The 21,815-nt window shown below is 43.3% G+C and overlaps 2 protein-coding genes across 2 annotated transcripts in view; both read left to right on the top strand.

The window, feature by feature from the left end:
• Window positions 1-2,638: 2,638 nt before the first annotated feature.
• Window positions 2,639-21,815, top strand: part of KLHL24 (kelch like family member 24) — an 82,033-nt gene continuing 62,856 nt past the window's right edge. The window contains exon 1 of the mRNA XM_009284279.2: window positions 2,639-2,834. The gene's annotated coding sequence lies outside the window, so the exon portion shown is untranslated. The remainder of the gene's footprint in view (window positions 2,835-21,815) is intronic.
• Window positions 14,716-15,774, top strand: GPR148 (G protein-coupled receptor 148). The gene has a single exon (XM_009284335.1). It carries the CDS (start codon window positions 14,716-14,718, stop codon window positions 15,772-15,774), a length of 1,059 nt encoding a protein of 352 aa, XP_009282610.1.

The following is a 21,815-nucleotide window of genomic DNA, read 5'->3' as shown; positions in this document are numbered from 1 at the left end:
TGGGCAGAAATCACCTGCTTTCCCAGCAGCAGCTCCCAGGTGAGTGTGTGTGCCCGGTGCCTGGCACAGTGCTCCCAAGGCACCCTGATCAAGGCTCCTAGATTCTCTGGTGACAATGTAATTTTCCCTGTCCCATAAAGATCTTTCTTCAACACCTAAAAAGGTATTTGAAGTTGTGAATTTTTTGCCTGATCTAGCTGATGTGTGCTGCTGTTTCCACCTGAAATGTCTGATGTATTTCTGATTATTAAGGTGCTAGCCTGTCATATCCCTTCAGTGTTCAAGTGTGTGGGATGAGCGGATCAGCAATGTGTGTTCTATTTCAGAGTTCTCATCTCTGGCTGTTCACAGGAGGACAAAAGCCTTCCGTGGAGATGATATGCCTGTCAGACTGTGGCAATCATCAGCACTTTCTGCGAGGAGAGGGAGACTAGATCCACTGCTGAAGCAAACAGGCGTAATGACACTGCTTTTTAGCACCCCAGCAACAGATTATTCTCTGTGCTCCAGCACCCCCATTCAGAGCTGTGGGTAACGTGCTGGTGACAGCCCAGCTGTGTGGTGACATGGCCAAGGACAGGAGGCAGGGGAAGGGGAGCACAGCTGCTGCATCTAGAGCTGAGGCCTCCGTGGTGTGCTGGAGCTGCCTGCAGTTGGTGCTGCAGCAAGAGGGCTGCAAAAGGTCACAGAGCAGCTCTAGGGTCTCTCTTGTCTTCTCCCTGGTTTGTGGGCAGTGCATATACAGTGCACTCATGCAATAGAAGAGGAGAAGGAAAGTGGAGTCAAAAGAAGCCAGGAAAAACAGCTCTTGTTTAATAAGCATTTGAAATATTTCTAGACAGAGAAAATGTGAGGTTTTATTGTTCCCGTTAATTCTTTAGGCTTTTTCCTTTTGCTGAATTAGGCATAATTTGTATTAATATATTAAGTATTGTGCTTATAAGAGAGATGCTGGTTGGTTAGAGAGCAGTCCAAACTACACTCTCAGACACTGCATATTCTTATTTAATATATTTAATATAACTGTATTTTAATTTGCTTCATAATAAAGAAGAAATAAATATCCAAAGTCAGCTTTCATGGAATGAAATAATTGGTTGCACACTCTTAAAGCATTTTTAACAGGAAAATTTATAACAATTTTGTAACTTCTTTTCAGCTTAATTTCCAGATCAGCAAGATTTATGAAATCTTGTTGTTTGTGCCTGCCTACTTGTCCCTGCCTTTGAATAACTTCTACACCTATTAGCCAAGTTTATCCTAACTTGAGCTAGTGAGAGATATAGTGTTACGTATATAGTAATGCCTTTATGCACCATTACAGTATGCTGCCTGATAGTGTCGCTGAGCCTTTTTTGAACTTGTATTAATGAGAACAAAAACTGAAACTGTGTTTTTGGGGTGGGTTTTTTTGTTGTTGTTGTTTCTTTTTTTTTTTTTTTTTTTTTTTGCAGAAAGCTAAAGTTATTAGTCAAAGGAAATTAATTATAGGAAATGCACACTTTGTTGCAAAGGATCCTGCAGCAAGACAGGCTTGATTTCTTGTTCCAAAGGCTCTCCTGTGGATGCTGTAGTGTCTCAGCAGGGAAGCCTTCCATCTGAAAAGAAAAGCTCGTAAAATGCATTTCTGACATGTTAACAGGTAAAGATGCCTTTGTTCAGAGTGTTGTAAAATACTACCTATATTTGGGCTGATGTTGCAAACAAAGAGACTTTCCACTAGATGGCCCTCCATATCAAACATTGAATATGTTTCCATGTAAACACGGAAACAATTTCTTGGCTTTGAATTTCACTTTAAACTTTGTCAACAAACTTTCTGTCCCATGATTCACGTAGGCCAAACTCAAGCCTTCTCCAGTCCTGAAGCTGCGCAGCCCTATTCCTGCAACCCAATACCTACATTAAAATACCTTGTCTTTTTTTACTGTCAACCTGTACTTAGAATATGTGTGATTAAAATCCTGCCTTCTCGTATATGGGAGCTATATGAATGGCTGTTAAATGTTCTTTTTATCTACGTATAACAAATTGAGATCTGGGACTTAAGGTGGCGAGGTTGTCATGCATGTTCATGAACAAAAGAGAAAGCACTGATATTACAGCCTTGCCATTTGTCTTGTTGCATTGGTTCTGCTTAACATTTTTACATCTGGCAGGGTTTCCTAAGGGGAAAAAACCACAGAACTAAACTTTCAGAGGATGTAAACTGACATCAATCTATTAAAATTTAAAGATTTGCATTAATCAACCTCAGATTTGGCTTTGGTCAAGGAATATTAAGAGATATCCCCTCTGATTATTCTGCCTATGACAAGTCAACAGGAGGCCATTTTTGGAGGTCTCTTCTCTGGTGTGGCAGAGAATACTTCCTTTTATTTGTTTCTCCAGGTCACTGCTGTTTGTCCAAATAACACCTTCCTGTGCTTCTTATGTTTTGCTGATGCTGCCTAGTGTTAAATTGCAGGATGCTTGACACAAGTGTCATCTTCCTGCCATGAGCTCCATGTAGGTAAACTCCTTTCACACACAGCTCTTTCCAGTGCTAGTTATTCCCAGAGGATGACTCACACACCATTAGTGGTACGCAACCACTCCAGAGCTTTATAAATGAGCCTGATGGTGGATGTGTAGCAGAGACTGTGTCTAATTCTGCTGATGCACAGGTGCTTACAAAGGGAGTTTCACGAAGTAGCTGACCAGGGGTTAATGCGAAACAGGTCATTGGTGCTAACTTGATGCTTTGTGCACAAATGGCAAATCACAGCACCTGCAGGAACCACATAACAATTTAAGAGATGGAAATAGGCCTGAGGAAGAGAGTGAGACCGAAGGTAAGGTGTTGCTGAGTCTGGGTGTATTTTAGGTTGGCGTAAGGAAGGGGATGGGGACTAGGTTTATGGGTTGGACACTGCAATAAAAGGATGGGATAGAAGAATTTTGTGTCCTGCCTCAGTGCAGCACATATAGTCCATTGCAGAGCTGGGTGCCATTGCTGTCCTCCGAGTCGCTGCTGCTAATAATGGTACCCCAGCTAAGCAGGTTTGGAAATGTCTGTACTGAAACAAAAGCAAAAGTCTTCCTTCTCATTTTGTGAAGTGACCCATGGACTTCGGGGTCTTAAACTGTTGCAAAATATGAAATAGGCTCAGGACAATTTGAAGTAATGAGTTGCTTGGCAGGAAAAGAGCAAACAATGGTGCAGGGTACTAACAACTGATGCTGGTAATAAGTAAATTAAAACTGTCACTAATAAGGTATGTGTAGGGGCCTTTCACCAAGCAATGCACAGAGGGATTAAAAAGTTGAAATGAAGTGATCTTGACCATTAAAAACAAAATAAGAAAACATATTAAAGAGTGCTTTTGTGAGTAGGCAAGAACTGGTACATTCACTGGGAAGAAAATGCAGCAGGTTAACAAGAATGTGAATTAATATTGCTGTGGGCCCTGGTGAGGGCTCTTTGTTTCACTGTGCTGCCTTCAAGGGGCTGGAATCAGTTTTCCTTGCTGAGAAGGGTGGTGTTGCTAAATGGTATTATGATAACATAATGAGAAATCAGAGCAGCTAAGTCTTGACAAGGCATCCAGCTCGAGTTAATTAAAATAGAGAAGTCATACCATGGTGCCAAGGGAAATAGTAAAAGCACAGATGGGGAGATTTGATTGCTTACTGAGGATTAGTGTGGTTAGTGCAGAGGTCTTAAAAGGACAAAGGGACAATCTGGACAACCTCAAGGCTGGAACCAGAAGCTGAGAAGAGACATGGGCGTGTGGATTGCAGATAAGACAATTTTAAGATTCACTACCGGTGTGAATTTGTGAAGGAAAAGGCAAGCTTTTTAGGATTAACCCAACTTTTTAGTAATTATGGGAGAAAAGTCTGGGAGAAAGGGTGCCTGTACACAGTCATGACTCATCATAATAAATTATGCTCATACTGTAGTAGAGCCAAGCCCGGGCCAGATCTGTTTAACAAAAGGTTATCCTGAGCCAAACTGTTCCCAGCCCAAGCCAGGCTGGCTGATCCTTTTCAATTGTACAAGGCAGATGTGGTTCAAAGTGCACCTCAGCATGCCAAGTGAGTCTTGGAGGTGCCAGTCACAACTCTGCTGGGGTCCAGTAGCAAGAACCTGTCTGCTCTGGCCTGGAGGGGGAAAAAATGCATGTAGCGCAGGATGAAGTGTTAGTGGCTTTTCTGTGCAGCTCACACCAGCCATAATCCCCTAATGTCCGCTTCCCACAAAAGACCATAGTGCAGAAATATAAGTAGATCAGATGAAGGTGTCTTCCATGCTCTGTTTGGCCTAAGACCCCAGAGCACACTGAATTAAATGGCATAATCTCTCTTCTGCACATCCTTTCATATCGGGCTTAATTTCTGCATGGATTCGGAGGGATCATGCATAGGCTTATTGCATTTGTTGCTGTCTTCACTAGGACTGCATGGGAGTCCCATGCAGGAGGGACAGTGTCCTTCCTGTGTCCCAACACAGGAGGCCTGGGCTGATCAGCTCCTAGGACAGGACTGTACAGAAAAGACCTTCCCTTTCTGCACATCCTTTCATATCGGGCTTAATTTCTGCATGGATTCGGAGGGATCATGCATAGGCTTATTGCATTTGTTGCTGTCTTCACTAGGACTGCATGGGAGTCCCATGCAGGAGGGACAGTGTCCTTCCTGTGTCCCAACACAGGAGGCCTGGGCTGATCAGCTCCTAGGACAGGACTGTACAGAAAAGACCTTCCCTCCATCCCCCCCCCCCCAAAAAAAAAAACCAAACGAACACAACTAACCCAACCAAGTAAAATCTCAGGGCAGGCATGATATTTCCCTGAGAACAGGAAAGGGATTGTCTGGAGGCAGAAGAAGGAAATTCCAGGGCAGATGAAAACAGAAAAATTTCCAGATTAGGGGGGGTCCTTAGAAAAATAAGGTGCATGAGTGTAGGAACATGTTTCTTCCTACTCTTCAGCAGACTAGATGCTGCCTAACTTCTGATCGGCTCTCTGTCAGGTTAAAGATCTTCTTGTGCCTACCAAAGAACACAGGCTACTTGTTCCTAGGTTACTACATTAACTGAAAACAAAAATACTGAATTACTTAGTAGTTCAGAGCTGCTTTTGTTGGGCCTCTTGGTGGAAATCAGTCCTGATTATGCATAAATTACCAGAGAAAGCTGGTCACTTATAGCATGCTAAAACCAGACAGGACAGTATGAAGGGTGGGTAGGAGGAGCTGACCCTCCTCCAGTTCATTTACAAAAACAAATACCTTTTTATAATTTTGTATCCCTGCAGACACCCTGTGAGGCTCCAAGGAACCTATCTTGAGTCAGACAAAGAGGGTGTTAACCCACTGCAAGCTGCTCTCTGGCAGGTTTAGAGACTTTGCTTGGTGGGGGAAAAGTCCCTAAGCTGGTGTTTATTGATGGCTAAACATGGGACAGACCTCTCTCTATTTTGGAAATAGGAAGGGTAGGCCTGGGAATCTCGCCAGTAAACAGCTTGGGGTGTAGCCTTAAGGGCCCTTACCTTCCTCTGGTCTGTCTTCACATGCTGTTTCTCTCACTTCAGGGCTGAGGTCACTGCTTTTGTAACGTTTTTAGCAAAGTGTCAAGGTGAGACACTTGCTGTGAAACCAAATGTAGACCACGTGGCAGGCAGCTCCTATGTCAGCCCAAGCAGACAGCAGGAGTTCAAGAACATTTGGTTTATGTGAAAAGCCTGTGCTACTGGTAGTGCAGATTTGAGGCTATGGAAGCAGAGGGGCGTCTCCTTACGTTGACTCCTCAGCTTCTCAGGCTGCCAACAGCAGAAACAGCCTTAGATGTATGTTTGCTTTGACTAAAAGTGGGTCTCAGTGATGCATATCAGAAACGGCCTCACTGAGGGTGTTGACAGGAGCTGAAGTGGTTCACAAATAGTATAGGAGTCTTTCAGGACAGATAGCTGGGGACGAAAAGTGACATTGTGCGTCTCATTTTCACCATCACTTCAATTTCTAATAGCAGGCAGGAGAGAGAAATAAGGAGGGAAACAGTCTCAGCTCAGAAATTGATGAGGAAGAAATTGGCATGATACTTGGCAGGAAATGAAGAGACACAAGTGGCAGGGGTTGAGGTGGTGTCCTGGGGGACGGCATGCATAATTCCACAGCTGCTGTGCTAGAGCTGTAGCTGGCACTGATGTAACAGCGCTGGTTTGAATACGGCTCGGGAAATATCCAAAAGCAAGAGAATACTGTGGGCTTCCCAGGGAAGCCGAGTGTTTGAAAGGGGAAGGAGTCATGGGGCAGCTAGTATTGACGTGACCACCACAACATCCGATGGAGGTAGCACTTCCAGGAACGGGAGCTGTACAGGGGTGTGTGCCCCTGAACTGCCTCAGAGCATTGTTGAGGGACTTCAGTGGGGGGAACAGTGCAGTTCTGATCCGGTTCAACTCACAGCTCGTTAAAATGGCTCATTAAAATGGGTTGCTAATTCATTTAAGTTTTCTTCCTGTATATGTTGTCTTGCAGCTTTTGTGTTCTATAGCAGTTTTGTGCATCTTTATATTCCTCTTAGTTGCTATCCGTTGTGCTGGGCTGGCACTGAAATGTTTTCCTTGGAGCAAGAAACGGCTGCTTCATGGGAGGAAAAAGCAGCTCAATTAAAAGGAGCTAGGAATTCCTGGAAAAATGCTGAGAATGGGTTAGAAAAATTGTTTGTTTTCTAGTTGCTCCCAGTAGCTGTAAATATAATGAAGTCTTACAGGATGGGCATTTGCCTATGGATAACTGAGCTATATCTGAGCTACCTGGAGGCAGTTTGGAGCTGGCTACCATGCTAGTAGGTAGCAATGCTTACGAAAGCATAGAGGGACTGAAAAGGGAGTGGGATATGTTGGTCCTGAACCAACACTCAGGAAGTGAAATTCTAATTTCTGGCTCTGCCACTGCTTTTCAGTATGATTTCTGTTAAATTGCTGAAAATGCATCTGGCCTCAGTTCTTCATCAGGTACCCTTGTACCTTTGTTCACATAGCCTTTGTTGGCTCTAGCTGCTGCTGAGGACAATAGCAAAGGAAAAGAGAGGATATATCTCCTCTGGTGCTCGTCCTTTAATGAGCTGGAATTTGGACTGGAGAAGAAAAAAAACCTAATAATTAAACTAGAAATAAAATTGACTGTGTTTAGTGAAGATCTCAGCTTGTTGGCTGCCTTCAGCAATGTTCTCTCCGTGCCTCACTCTCTCCCTGTTGTGAGCTGTAACTCTGCCAGTTTGGTGAGAAGTTCTGGGCATGTCAGGGGGTGATGTGTCCTCTGCCTTGTGCCTGTGGAGGTCACCAGAAGAGTGAGACTGATGTAGGCTTACATAACCCTAACACTGGTAGTCTTGCCTAAAAAAAAAAAAATCTCTTTTCTTTGCAAGTTCAGAACATTTGTGTTCCTCCTCCCTCCCTAACATTGCTTTCCTGCCATGAAGTCTGAACCTCTCCTGTGAGAGGACAGTGTATTGCTATGGAAATGAGCGGGAGCAGTACAAAGCCGCTGTTACTAGGACAAGGCAGAGCGAGGCCTCATGTGGAGAAAATCTGTGCTGGATAAGTAACAAAGGAGCTGCTGGGAAGGGACAACAGAGCTTGTGAATGGCACTGTGTATGCGACCCATGGCATATCCCCCCCTTGGCTAATAAGAGATTGTGACTCTTATTCAGCACATGCTGGCAGTTAATCTCTCTGCCATATGGCGGCTGTGCCTGGCACCTGCTTCATCAGTGTGAGATAAGGTCAGCATCTCCCTGTGGGCAGAGGTATTTCAGAGAATCAATGTTGCTTCAGCATCTTTGCCATCTGGGAATGACTGCCATTCCTGGGTACAGTGCTGGGAGCTGGGAAGGAGCATCTTAACTTTGGCAGTGAGGCTCCTTCCTCCTAGTCCGTGCCGTGTACAGATTGTATCCATTCATTCACAGTCTGTCATCAAAAGGCATGAATAGGAAGATGCAACATGTAAAAAGAAAATAACATGTATTTTCTTTCACGCTGCTTTTTTCCTCCCTTTTCTGTTTCTATTCCACTTCTAGCATGTTTCCTTCTGTCTTGATTCCTGTATTGTCTTTGCCCCCCAGCTTGTACAGTGCAGGCGAACGCTTCCCAGCTGTCAGGGAGGAACTGTGACAGCGTACAGCTGTGGCTGGGGTCCTCCTGTCTGCTGCATCACCATTAAAGCCCCTGCCTGTCTGCCTGTATATGCCAACCTGTCTCTTCTACCCTTTTTTCCTTCCATCTCTCTTCTGGTATTTCATTTTATCTTGCACTTTACACTCTCCAGCCATCTGTCTCCCTTCTCATCAAATCATCCATCAAGGAAATACCATGCTAAACCTCTCCTGTACTGCTGGCTTTTTACATGAGACAAAACATGTTAAGACAGGGACTCAGCCAGACAACTTCTGCTTTTGCCTGCCTGCAGCAGTCCTTCCTAGGCAATGTTGGAGATCATTGCTGGTGAGACAGGACAGAGACAAAATTTTTGGTGCCAGCCACAACCAGAAAGACAGACAGCCTAAGATAGAAGGATGCTTTTAGGAGGTTGGTGGATGTATGTAGTTCCGCCATTTGAGAAGGTTTCTCTCAGGAGAAGGAGCTTTCTCCCTGACTTAAAGGAGAAGCCACAGATTCAGACATGTATTTCTAGTTCTGCTCATGACCCTGTGTGATATTGAATGCGTGTTTAATCTCTTCTGATAGTTGCTAAATACTCAATAAGAGTGATATGGTATTGTTCTTTACCTAAGGCCTTAGACTTCTGCAGGTAACTCCTGTTAGCGCCTATGTTGTATAGTGTTTGAAATTCTTTTAGAAAGGTTCCTTACAAATTAAACTGCTTTAGGAAAGAAGGCTGATATTTTAAAAATAGGCCTTATTTAGTAGACTGTTCCTCCTGTTTCACAAATGCATTGTTATGAAAAGTAGGTAGGCAGGAGAGATCATTAAATCTAAGAAACAGTCTGGGATGGCTTCTCTTGGTGTCCCGTGAATCTGTCCATAAATGACCATGTAAACTAGCAATTGTTTGCTATAAATCCCTGGTCATATCTGCAGCTTGTCACATGAAAACATGTTAGTGGTTGAATCATGTAGGTCCTTTCAGCACGAAAGAGGCACTGTGGCAGAGGAAGAAAACCTGTCTTGTTTTGCCTTGCCAGGCTCAGGAAATGAAAATGGGTGAGTTCTGCTAGCTGCAGCTCATAGCAGTCAGGGCCAAGAAGTGACCTGCAGGAAAGTAGGTGGTGTGTGGGACTTACAGGCATTTTTTTTTTCCTCAGGTTGTGTTACTTCTCTAACCTTTTGTTGAAATATTTGTCAAATATGCCAAAATTCTGTTCTTCTGACATCCAGCTTAATTGTCAATATTGCACCTGCAAGGCAGATTTCATACAAAATTTACCTTGGCTTTGTGATCACTATGGCCTGATGGTATTTGGAATTAGAAAAAGTGATTCAGGGATTTAATGCTGAGTCCTCCCAGTCTCTCTCTCAATGTCCTCTCTTGTTTGGGAACCTCATCAAAGCATCTTCAAACCAGCACTTTCTAATTCCTGTTTTCTTTTGTTTCAGGTTTCATTTGACCTTTAAAATCATTGTAATCTGAGCTTATTTTTCACACCTGTTTCTTCCTTAACTTTAGTAATTGCTATGCCTGATTTGTGAACTTTGTACAGTTACAAGAGCAATGTCTCTTATCCATAGCAAATAACAAGCAAGGTGCTGAACTGGAGCCAAGTGGAGACAGATAGGCTGAGGCATGGAGACTAGGACAGTCAAGCTGTACCTCTCCCCTGTGGGTCCTGACCCTGAAGAGGCTTGCAGAAAAGTTTAGAGGGAATCTTAAAGGTTTAGAAAAAAGTTGTCTTTTAATTGACTTCTATTTAAAGGAGAAGAAAAAGGGACAGCTCAACCAGAAAAACAGTACAGTTAAACTGTTCTGTTCTGACTACTTGTTTTTTCACTGACAGCAGCTCATTTCCCCAAAGTGAGAATATGGATATAGGCAGGAAATAATTATGGCTGGTTCTCTGCCCTGCTGGGAGGAGCTGGCCTGCTCATGGGCACTTGGCTATTCACGGCTGGGAGAGCTTCAACAGCAAGTGAGATGCCTTCTGGACCTAGATAAGCCCAGAAGAGGGGCATTCTTGGAAGGAAGTTGAAGAAACTGCAATAGCACGTGAAGGCTCCTGAGCTCAAGGCTCTGTTACTAAACATGGCTGGAAATAGCCGCATGAAACAACATTCCAGTGAAAATGTTGATTTGTTGGACCCAACTGTCTCATCCAAAACACTTCTGTTCAAGGAGCTGTGGTGGACTCTGAGACGGCCTTTCTACACCGCTCTCCCTGGGCTCCTGGCCAGGCAGATCAGTCTCTGGGGCAGGCCCAAAGCACGGTATCATTTTCTAGGCTAGGACCTGGTGGGTGATGTTGGAACAGACAGCCACGTCAAAGACTCCATGCTCATACTGAGACAGTGACGTGATGGCACCCAGGGAACCTCAGAGGTGAATGTGAGCATGCAATTTAGTCACATACTTCCCCTGGGTATCCCCTCCTAACACAATCTCTTGGGATGAAGGGCTGTGGAAATCTTGGCGTTATTCTGGTTGGCTTCCCTTTCTTGTATGGTGCTTCCCTGTCATGGCAGCAGCATGCATGTTGACTTGTTGAATTGGTTAGACTAAACTCTTTGTGAAATAGGAAGCTTCCCTACGTGTGTACACAGTTAAGTCCATACCAACTACTGTAAGACGGTAATATTTCTGACCTTTTCTGCTCAACTTGACAATAGCTGTTTATAGTCAATAACAGAATATAATGCAGTACAGTTTTTGCTGGATTTACAGTGTTCAGTATGGCTGAATGCATGCTTTCTTAGATCTCCCAAACTCAACAGATAAGATAACTAAGCTTTCAGTGGGATGTTGATTGAAGCAGAAATGAGTAAAGTAATTAACAGTGTGTGATTCAGTTTGAAAATCAATACAGACTGTATTGAACCACAATAAAAGCCAGAAGAGGGGCTGCTAATACTGTAGGTCTGAATCAGCAAGATATGTAAAAAGTGCATCCACCTAACATAAATTTACCAGAGAGCATTTGAAAAAATCAATAACTAGAGCATTAAGGCCAGGTTTACAGGAAATTGCAGGAGAATCATTGAGGTTGGCACCACAAAATATTGAACGCTGAGGCGCAACGGCAAGGAGCTGTCTAAGTTCAGTATCCTCAGGAGGGTCTTCAGAGCTGCCAGCCCCTTGCAAATGGTCCAGATGTGGAAATAACCTCCTAAGCTCAAGAAAATGAAAGGAGACAACAACCAGATATTCTCCAGAGCCACATATTCTGGATGTATACCAGTGTGCCAAGACACCAACCTTTTTAAATTTTTAAATCTAGCAGAACTATAATGAACAGTTATAAGCTCCTGTGGAAAACTGAGGGGAGTGGCTTTGGCTGGACTTGCCCAGGTCTGATGGGGTTGAATCTGTCTTCCAGTTATTTGCTGTTTTCCATTTTTGTAAAACTAAAGCCTGCCTGCGTTCCTAAGATTTTTACGGTAGCACAGTTAAAGCTGAACAAGCTCATGCCATAGGGCTTACTCTGCCATCTGTAGGCTATAGCAGATGAATAGTTGAGCACAGGATAAGCAAGGCTGTGAACTTGTGATGTCTCATGGGCTCTGTGGTACTCTTTGCATGCGGGCTAAATGAGAGAGTCGTGAGCTACTTTGCATTTGTCATGAGGATCTCATCTGAGAGTGAACCTGCAGTCAGCTACTGCAGAATAATTAGCAAGTTCAATCCTTTGCTTACCTTTCACATTATTTACCTTACATTATTCACATTTACACTTTCATGGCTGTAGACGTGGATTTTTAAAAGGTGGTTCAGTTGAAGGTTGCTAGTTACCACTTTTGCTTTGTACTTTTCAGTAGCGAGGATGTCAGTGTTTGTTACCCTCCCAGATGTGGCTGGGACTTCTAGCTCATGATAACTAGCTCTTTTATCCAAGAGGAAGGAATAGCTCTGCTGTAAGGATGATATTTTCAGGCATCAGGAAAAAATAATTAGATTGAAAAAAATAAGAACTATTTGTTAATTGAACAACTGTATATAAACAACAAGCCCTTGAGAGAGATATTTGCAGAACTACAGTGCTGTGTAACATCACTCTGTGAAATACTGGCTGCATTAGACACTCCTATAAATGCCAGCAGATCATTGTATATTGTATTTGCATTTATTTTTCTATCAGCCAAAAGCGTGCAGCTGAGATGACAAGGAACTCCTTTGTTTGTTCACATTTAATCCTAACCAGCTGGTGGAAAATACAGTTGTGATTTTATATGGAAATGAGAGAATCTGCCCATTAATAGGACAACCTTGGAATGCCATGAGCTAAGAGACAGCAAACACTTCCACCATTAACAGAGGTCTGAAATTATAGTTGGAGGTGATTCGCACAAACTTGAGTTTTCATTGCTTCCCTTCCATTTTGCAATAATAGTATAATTCAATAGTTTGGGTGTTTGAGTGCCACTGGCTGCTTAAGTTATTAACTGTGTTGTGACTCATTGATAGATGCAGGGCATGATCCTGAAGCCAAATATATAGTTGTATCAGTATTGTTCACATTCTTTTCAGTGGATGCAGGATTGAGTGACCAAAAATAATCACCTTCTGTTTTGCCTACCCAAGCACCATAGCAACTGAAATGCTGTGCTTAAAATTATCATTGATTTTTCCTCCTATCCCTTTGTTCCATATGGCGCAGCCTGTCAAACTGTCTTAACATACAGCTCCATGGAAGCCAACTATCAGTGTGTAAGGAAATGAAATGTGCACAAGATTTGATGACTGATGCTGAGTTTCATAAGCTGTCTGCTTTGTTACTTGGCATGCCCTGAGACAGCATGTCCATGGCGCAGCACGACTTTCTGCAAGGTGAGACTATGCACTGTCTCCCATGGATGGAAGCACTGCATTGCTATATGCTGGTAGTGCGGGGGAAATAATGAATACAATAATGCCATGTTAAGTAAGGAGCCGCGTTCCATCTGTTCTTGTTGCATCAGTAGTAGAATCCATTTTACTTGAGAGGAGAAGGAAGATCATTCTTGAAACAATAGTTAAAGATTTGACCATGCTGGTGAACGTGGGAGGTCCTGGTAGACTTGTCAGGACTGCCAAAAAGGTTGTCTGAACTTAGAAATTTTTATTTTTAGGCACCTAAACAAATAATATAACTTCAAAACAGCTGAGCAGCCAGCAGTAGTCATTTCATTGACTACTTTTTTGACTATTGTATTAGATCTTTGGCTTGTGCACACACTATTTTTCAAATACTGGGAGTAATCCTTTGATGCTTACCATTACTTAAAAAGCTCCAGGATACCTCTGCACCACCGACGAGAAGAGCAACAAGAGCTGGGAGTTTACAAAGCTGCATGTTCTGCAGATCCCTTGTCTTTGCTACTTATGCCCTGCGTAAACAGCAAAGTAGCGTGATGTTGTAGCAGTGGTGCACTGCTTCGTGCCGTGTACACAGGGGTAAGCAACTGCCGGAGGCATAGACCACGAAATAAAATAGTGCTGCTATGCCTACTTAGCATCACACAAGATGATGAACAATTGCATCAATACAGTCTTTTTGATTCAAACTAAAGCATTATTAGCCAGTGTTCAGCCTATAAAAAAAAAATAGCTTTTCTTCTGATCAGACCACACCTGGAAGAACTTGAAGAGTTCCTTCTCTGCAATCCAGGTGCTTCACAATTCCCCCATTGCACCCCCAGCTCTGACACTGAGATCTGATAATAAAAGCAGTGCAGTGCAGCAGCAGTGTGCTGGCCAGCAAGCCAAGAATTGGTCTCCAAATGGACATTGGAAATGCCAAGTCTGCTGTAGGGTATGCTGGTACGTTATAGTGTATGTCACTCATCCCAGACAATTCACAGATTGACTGTGAGTCTGCAATAGATGAGAATTCAGTATTTGTATATCATGCATTAAAAAAGGCAGGGGAAGGCTTATCATCTATAAATAACATGATTTGATTCACTGAAGCAAAAATGTTTGTCATTTATAAATAAGATAACTTCATTCACTAGAGCCATTGCGATACAATTTTACAACAGGATTGAGAGACATTTTTATTGATCACTTCAAATCGATTGTGTCATTGCATACAAATTGATACAAAACATCACCCAATCACATTTATGACTCTCCTACATCAGTACATGTGGAATGTTGTTCTGTATCATCGCATATTTGTTTAATCAAGCTAATATTTCGTCTGCCTCATTGGAGTGATAATGTGATGAGAACAAAGTCAAATTACTGAAAATGATCAACCCATTCATTTCTGATCAAAGAGCTAGCGGAGGGATTTAGACTTTTTTTAAAGCACACAAAGATTCATTCTCTTTTCTAAACATTAGATTTTGCAGAAAGAAAATGAAATTTCCACTTTAGGCAAAAACATCTTTTGGCACCACAGAATTCACAAGTTTCAACTTTCTGTCCTTGAGAAGAGCTGCTAGAATTGGCTACAGAAATCACATTGCTTTCACAGGCTTTTTGCATCCTCTGCTTCATTTGCCTTTCTAAGGACTCAGTGTAGAAGATCTTGCTTTCTCCAAGTCGGACAATCATCCCAAAATCCTAAGGAAATGGACTTCTCTGGCTGTGCTTTAGTAAAGAGAGCAAATGCAACTGCATACCGCCACAGAGAGGCAGCGTTCAACAGTTCCTCGAATTTGGATGACACTTCTTTGTACTATTTGCTGGAGGAATGGACTCTCAACCCATCAGACACAAGCATGAAGATGTTTTTAATCCCTCCAGTTGTCTGCCTCGTGGCAGGTATCCTCATCATTCCTACCATCTTGTTTGTGATCTTCTCTAGGTTTAGCATCCGTCAGGAAACAAGGTACATGCTGCTGGGAAATGCTCTGCTTTCTGATCTGATATACCTTTTGTTCTACACCCTGTCAGCTGCTCTCAATGCAGCACATGTACATCTCCCAGAGGAAGCTTGTGTCCTCCTATTATTTTTGCTGGCGGTGGCTTACTCTGGAGGATTGTTCACAGCTGCTGCAATCATCTTGGACACATACATAGCTATTTTGTTTCCTTTGCGCTACATTGCTATTTTGCCTCCTTCACGAACTAAAAAAATTATTGTATTACTATGGATGTGTTCTGCGGCTTTCCCTGGGATTTTCTTCTTGGTGCTATCGAGCACTCACAGCTTTGCGTCCTGTGTCCTGGAAATGTGCTCGGTTCCAGTAATACTAATATTAACTCTGAATGGGACTGATGCTGTGAAACTCTGTTTCTGGCTTTCTACCGTGGTTATCTTTCTCTGCCTGTCTCTAATATTTTGTTGTTATGCTATTCTGTATTTTAAAACCAAACAATCGGGTATATGGGAGAGCATCTGCTCCAGAGCCAGTGTAACATTCTTAATGCACAACACTGTGTTATTTTTTTACTTCTTTCCACTCTTGGCCCTTTTTGTAGAATCATTCTTGCGCATTAACTCTGTCATCAGGCTGCAGACAGGAATCTGGGTCTCCCTGACAGTCTTCAATGTCCTGATGATTCTGCCTAAAGTTTTGTTCCCTTTTCTGTACGGACTTCGGTACAGAGAGATCTCAGCGTCTCTCAAATCTATTGTCAGAAATAAGCATCTTCACCTGGTGTCACCTCCTCCATCACCATCCTGAGCCAACACAGAGCACAGCCACAGCAGAGGAGTTGTCCTTACCTTGTTAGCATGCAAGCCTGATGGAAATCACTCAGCTTCTGAAGAAGTAGTAATCTGAAGAAGAAGTGATCAACCCATGTCAGAGAAGACATGGGTTGATCACTGCCTCCTTGGTGCCAGAAGGCCACAGATCTTTCACCACATCACAGCTGAGAATACAGCGAATGCTACCCTGGACGAAGTTCTAAGCTTTGTTCTGATGTGGGAGGGCAGTATCTTTTGGAGGAGATACTGAATCAAGATCATTTTCACCCACCTGTGCCAGATGCCTTTCTGGAAAATAGAAAATGAAAAATAGATGGTGCAAAGCAAAGGGGTGTAAAGCAAATGGGGTAACCACAGGTCTCTTGACAGCGTCACCTACAGCAGAGAGGTTCCTTAACCAAACGTGCTGTGAACACAACAGCTATTTCTTTCACTCACAGTGTATTCTTGCAAGCTTGGTAGCCAGTATCTTGTCCTTTAAAACATATGCTGAGAGGTGCCTCTGGAAACTGCTATACTCGGTGAAATGCTGTGCTTCATCTTGTGCAGTGTGCTAGCATATTAGCTGCCTTATGGATTCTGTCTGACAATCTGCAAAACATGGAATTTTTATAAAATCTCAGTCTGATGGGAAGTCACCTTTGATCAGTGTCTGTTGGGCAGCCCAGCACATGATGCTGTCAGGCAGTAACAGAGATGGGCTGCTCAGTGAGGGAAAACGGGAGCAGCGGGTGGCAGTGCCTCCATGCAGGATGCAGTCCCGCTGTGCCCATGCCGGATGAGCCAAGCGGGTGGCCACGGGGAGCCTGGGTCAGCCCAGAACCCTGATTCCCTGCTGAGTCTGTCCTGATGTGACCAGGCCAAGGCTGAGCCCAGCAGCTGGGGCAGCAGGGCAGGAGCAGCGAGGTGCAAGGCTGGGCACAAGTGTACTCACAGCATGGCTTAGACGTGACCCGGGGTGAGAGACTAAGCGTAAACACTGTTCCTGAGTCCCTGCTGAGGCATTTCCCAGGTCTGTCTCACATAGATCTTCTCCAGCAGCCTGATCCCAGGTTATAGCTGCACCGTATCAGAGCTTGTGTTGGGCACCTGCCACCATACCCCTAGGAAGGTCAGGAGGAGAGGCTGCAGAGCCTCTTGATGTACTCAGGGGCAGGAAAGATGATAGCTTGTAAAGTATTTTAGGTTTTCCAGATCAGCCACCTACCTACAGAAGATGAGTGAAACGTATTTCTGATCTTTAAAGAAATCAAAATTTCATTAGACATAAATGTCAGTGTGGAAAATTTAAATTGTAGTGCTGTTCCTTGGACTTGAGAAAAGAGCTTTTGTATTTCTAAAGATAATATTTTTAGAATTTGTCACCTTTTATACAAAAATACATTGGACTTAAAAGGCATTAGAAAATGGCCCTTGATTTCACTCTGCAATATTTTGCTTGTGTGCAGATTCTCTCCACCTTCTGTTTGCTTTAAGCAATACATAGAAAGTGCTGAATGTGGCTTTTGGGTGTTTCACGCTCATCTGAAGAATTCCACTAAGTGTGAGCCAGGAGGAGATCAGTGTCTGGTTGCATGAGGTGGTTTTTGGCAATGAAGGTTTGAGAGGTTCCTGCTTATCTCTTTCTCTCCTCATTCCCAGACTGCTTGTTAACTCTCCTCACATTGTAGTGTCTGCTCTCTCCAATTTGCTGATATGACTGCTTCTGGGGTTGCAGGTTAAAAATATCCCTCCAGAGAGAAGTGGTGGTGTTTTCATTTTAACCGAGATTATCCCAGCGATCTGCTTTATAACATATTCTGCAAACAGCTGTGTCAGCACAATTGAGGGGGGTAACAAATTCCAGTTCAGAGGTGGGAATGAGCAGGGACATCTTAGAGACTACACCTCTTGTGTAAAAGCATCTTTAAGGTAAAGTTGTTGCAGGTGAATAAACTGTACTATTGTGTATTTGCTTTAACCATTGTTCTGTGCTTGCCTTATTTTGACCTGAAGGAACATTGGTTTCCTGAGCAATGGCTTTGTTTTCCAGAAAAAAACCCACATTTCTTCTCAATCCTCTTCAATAAAAAAATTGGGACCTAAAAGTTGCTTTTTACTGGCTGCTTTTATTTTTCTGCAAGATGAATGTACCGTAGACACTCGGCACACAAGCTATGTTTGTATAAAGACTTTAGTTTCAGCATATAGCAGGGCTCTTCCATAACACTAGGAAGGATGGGGAAAATGTCTGTATACTAGATCGGGTGCTTTCTACTAAATCCCTTTAGCATATGGTATGATCAAGAATGGAAGGGGCACTGATAGCTCCCCAGGCCGCTTGTATCCTGGGCCAAATCTTTATGCCAATGCCTGTTGGCAAAGATGCTGATAACTTACAGGTTGTTTTGTCCATGCAAGATTCTTTCAAGCTTTATTACCTGAAGTTTACCTATATTGTAAATTTTCATGCTAAGTAGTAAAGATAACTATGTAAATATTATAAAGTAAGGTAGTTCTATATACAGCCATAGGTGACTTCTTTGAATAGCTGCAGTTTAATAGTATTTGATCTTCCTGCTAACCTTTGTCAATTATGAAGTTAATCTCCAGGACAGAGTCGGATAGGATTATATTGCCAATTCTGTAACTCTTTCTTACATACACATCCCCTGCGTATATTTAGAGATAGCTAGGAGTTTGGTGACATAAAGAAGGACACTGAAAGAAGGAGGAAGTGAATTGGCGATTGTGGCAAGTTTATGTATGTGTGAAATCTGTCTACAGTGATATCGTAAGGACCAAGCAAACAAAACACTGCTTTGTGGAAATGACCTTCTAAGAAAGGTGGATAAAATAATCTTATTCATGTCCTTGAAATTGTTCCCTAAAATGGGTGTTTGCCTAAAAGATTTTAGTTGAACTGAAATTAGTTAAGTTGAATGGAATTCTAAAAAGGTCATCTGCATTGCGAGTTGACGATATTTTATTGATCCCCTTTAAGGTGGTTTAATATTAGATAGGTAAGTCTTTCTTAAGTAACTGCTTGTAGACAACTTCTTACCATGGAATATTACCGTGCTGTTTGGTACAAATCAGTATGTTACAGCACGCGTAGAAGAAACACACCATACACCTGAATCATTTGCCTTTGGGGATTTCCCCAATCTATCTGAATAGGACCAAAGGAGTCACCAGGGCAATGTCACAAGCACTAGGTTCCTGTAATTCTTTTCATAAATGTCTTAAGTTTTGTCTTAAAGATTGTTAGGCTTTTTTTTTTTGCCAGAACCTCATGGCTGTAGTGATTAGCAACCTTAAAAGGATGTCTCCAGATAAGCTCTGGAAATTCAAACTGAGACTATTTACCCAGCTATCAACCTCTTCGAGGTCACATAAGTGAACTTCTTGGATGTCACTGTGCCTGCCCAGCATTTTAATTTAAAGTGTAATGGAGAGCAGTTGACTTTAACATGTGATTTGGCAGCTGGGGGCAGTAATCCTTTAATAAATTGCAATAGCATGAGTCACTAAAGGTATGCTAATTTATAGCCTAAATATATTCCTGGTCAGTTTTTCTCTTCTTTTCTTATGCTAACATTGTCACTTCGCCTACCACTGTTCTCTTCCCTCTCTCAGTTGGATTTACAGTGCATTTGAGTGGTGTCTGTAACCTCCAGACTGAAGGGAGTCAGACCTCATTCCAGGGGCTGGGTCTGTGCCATGCAGCACTGGAGAAATAATTAAATCTGCAGTTAAAACTGTGCCTCAAATAAGATAAGTTTCAGTGTCACGAGATACGGCGAATCTCCAGGCAGGTAAACAAGCACGCAGCTTTGGATTTGGGGTTTAGTTCATTTGCAATGATTTGAGTAATTATTCAGTAAAACTAATTAACCTCCTGCAGTTTTAGTAATTAATATTAGAGTGTCTACTCCTGCTCCACTAGCTGGCTGTGTCATTTTCTAAGGGAAGTTTAATACAGTAATAGGTCAGAAGGAAACTGGCATTTGGCTGGTTGCACTCGAGGCAGCCCCGAGAACCCCAGGGCTGCGTCCCAGCGCTGGGGAACAGCACCGGCTGCCCTTGAGACAGGTCACGCGGCTCCCGCAGGCAGTCGTCTGCGCTTTGCTTCGCTAGTCGCTGTTTTTGTACACCGAGATACGGTATGTCCTTTGGACAGAAACTGTGATTGTGGCCATTCCCTGTGGGAGGTGAGTATGTATGACAGATGAGAGAGAACCCGTGATAGGAAAAGGAAATTACAAGTTTCCTTGAAACTTGATTTCTGTTGTCTCCTGTCTCCACCCACCTCGCTGCTGGTAACTGAGGGCACAGCACTGCTAGTTCTTGCCATTTCTTTACAAGCCTCATGATTTTTGTCATCTTCATAAAACTACTGATCCTGAATGGTTTTGTTTTTCAACATGCTTCTAGTCCTTCAGATTGCAACATGAATCTGAAAGGTACAAAGAGAAGGGAGGCAAATAAAAACAACTCTTCATGAACTCCTGTTAAAATGTCAGAATTTTTGAGACTCTCATGAGTTAGGAGAGGGAAAGGAGCCAAACTGTGGTTCTGCAGTCTCGTGTTTGTCAGTGAGGAATGATCTGGCTCATGCTTGCCCAAGGTCTACAGGTGTGGCTGGGGGGCTGCCACAGGAGAGACAAGAGGCTGTTGTCTGTCTCTGCTATACGGAGTTAAGAATTTGTATTTAGAAGTTTATTTGGACAACATTTTTCCAACTCAGTGGATTATTTTTTCTCGAGCAAAAAAATGTAAGTTTTGCTACTGACATCGCAGGGAGAAAATCAGCAATCAGCTCCTGAGAGCTACTGGTTTTTAGGATGATTCCCAGTAGGAAGAACTGGTCAGCTTCAGCAGCTGCTGTCATTAGTTTTGGCAACAGATAAAGGTACAGAAGTGCAGGTCCTCAAGGGGAAAGGGAGACCACCCCCATTCATCCACCTTCTCTGTCCCTGTCGACCAGTCAGTACTGCTAGCCAAGTCAAAGCTGGTAACTGTTCTTCACAAAAACCTTTTGAAATTAAATACTTTTTTTTAGAGGGCATTTCTTCATGCCCTCTGAAAAGTAGAGCAGGATGGGATAATCTGGGCCAGTGGGGAAATGTGAGAAGTGCTGCACCCTGCAGAACAACAGGAGCATTAAGAAGGAAGAGGAACAATTAAAACAGTTGAAAATGGAAGAACTGTGAAGATTAGAGTAAGAAAATGTGGGGATTGGTCGGAATGACAGAAGTGGGTTTCAAGGCATGGGGAAATTGCAGAAGAGACAGGATTTCTCGCAGTCTTTCTGAGGGAAGGACACAGTGGAGACCTGTTGAGGGGCGTGCACCTACCGCACAGGCTGTGTCTGCCCTGCTCAGCCTGCACGGTTGCAGCAGACTCACCAGTACAGTCTGGGGCCCCGCCGTACCGCTGAGCACTCTGGTATTAGTGTGCTGAAATTCAGGAACCCATGTTCTTTTCTCAGCCCAACATGAGAGAAACATTATTTTCAATACTGTATAAGGCAAAAGGAGAGATTCCAGAGAGGGAGAGAGGCTGGAAGGAGTCACTGCTCTCTGCTTGGACAGATTTGTTTTGCACAGTGTCTTCTGTCTTGATTTAATGGTGAGTTGGCTCTTTCCAGCAACTAGGGAGGGGAGGAGGGACGGGAATATGTTCCCAGCCTTTGGCCAAGAGTGTCCCAGAGCGTCCCGGGCATGACCTCTTCAATGTTTATTTTTCTTTCTCTACAACTGACCCAGATGCTGGGACTTGAGACTCGGGCCCTCCTGGCCTGTTGAACATTTCCCCCTTCTGTACAGCATGTGATGGTCCCAGGAATCAGGCTGGGAACAGTACCTGGAACTGTTTTTCTCTCCAGCAGGCTGTTCTGTGCGTTTGCATTCCAGGAACTCAAAAGCCGTGAGAAAAAGCCTGGGAGAACACTGCCACCCAGCGGGGATGGAGGCAGGGAGGCGAGCACTCGGGGACACCGGTACTCCACTTGTGTACAGCAACAGTGAGAGG

The sequence above is a fragment of the Aptenodytes forsteri genome, unplaced genomic scaffold (assembly GCF_000699145.1).
Source record: "Aptenodytes forsteri isolate BGI_AS27 unplaced genomic scaffold, ASM69914v1 Scaffold278, whole genome shotgun sequence".
NCBI classification, from domain to species: domain Eukaryota; kingdom Metazoa; phylum Chordata; class Aves; order Sphenisciformes; family Spheniscidae; genus Aptenodytes; species Aptenodytes forsteri.
Note: the sequence above shows the minus strand (reverse complement) of the source record. Positions and strands in the feature narration are given on the sequence as shown.

Bases quoted from the DNA above. Each gene is read 5' to 3' on its own strand.
- GPR148 (XM_009284335.1), top strand. From the start codon at position 14,716: ATGGACTTCTCTGGCTGTGCTTTAGTAAAGAGAGCAAATGCAACTGCA.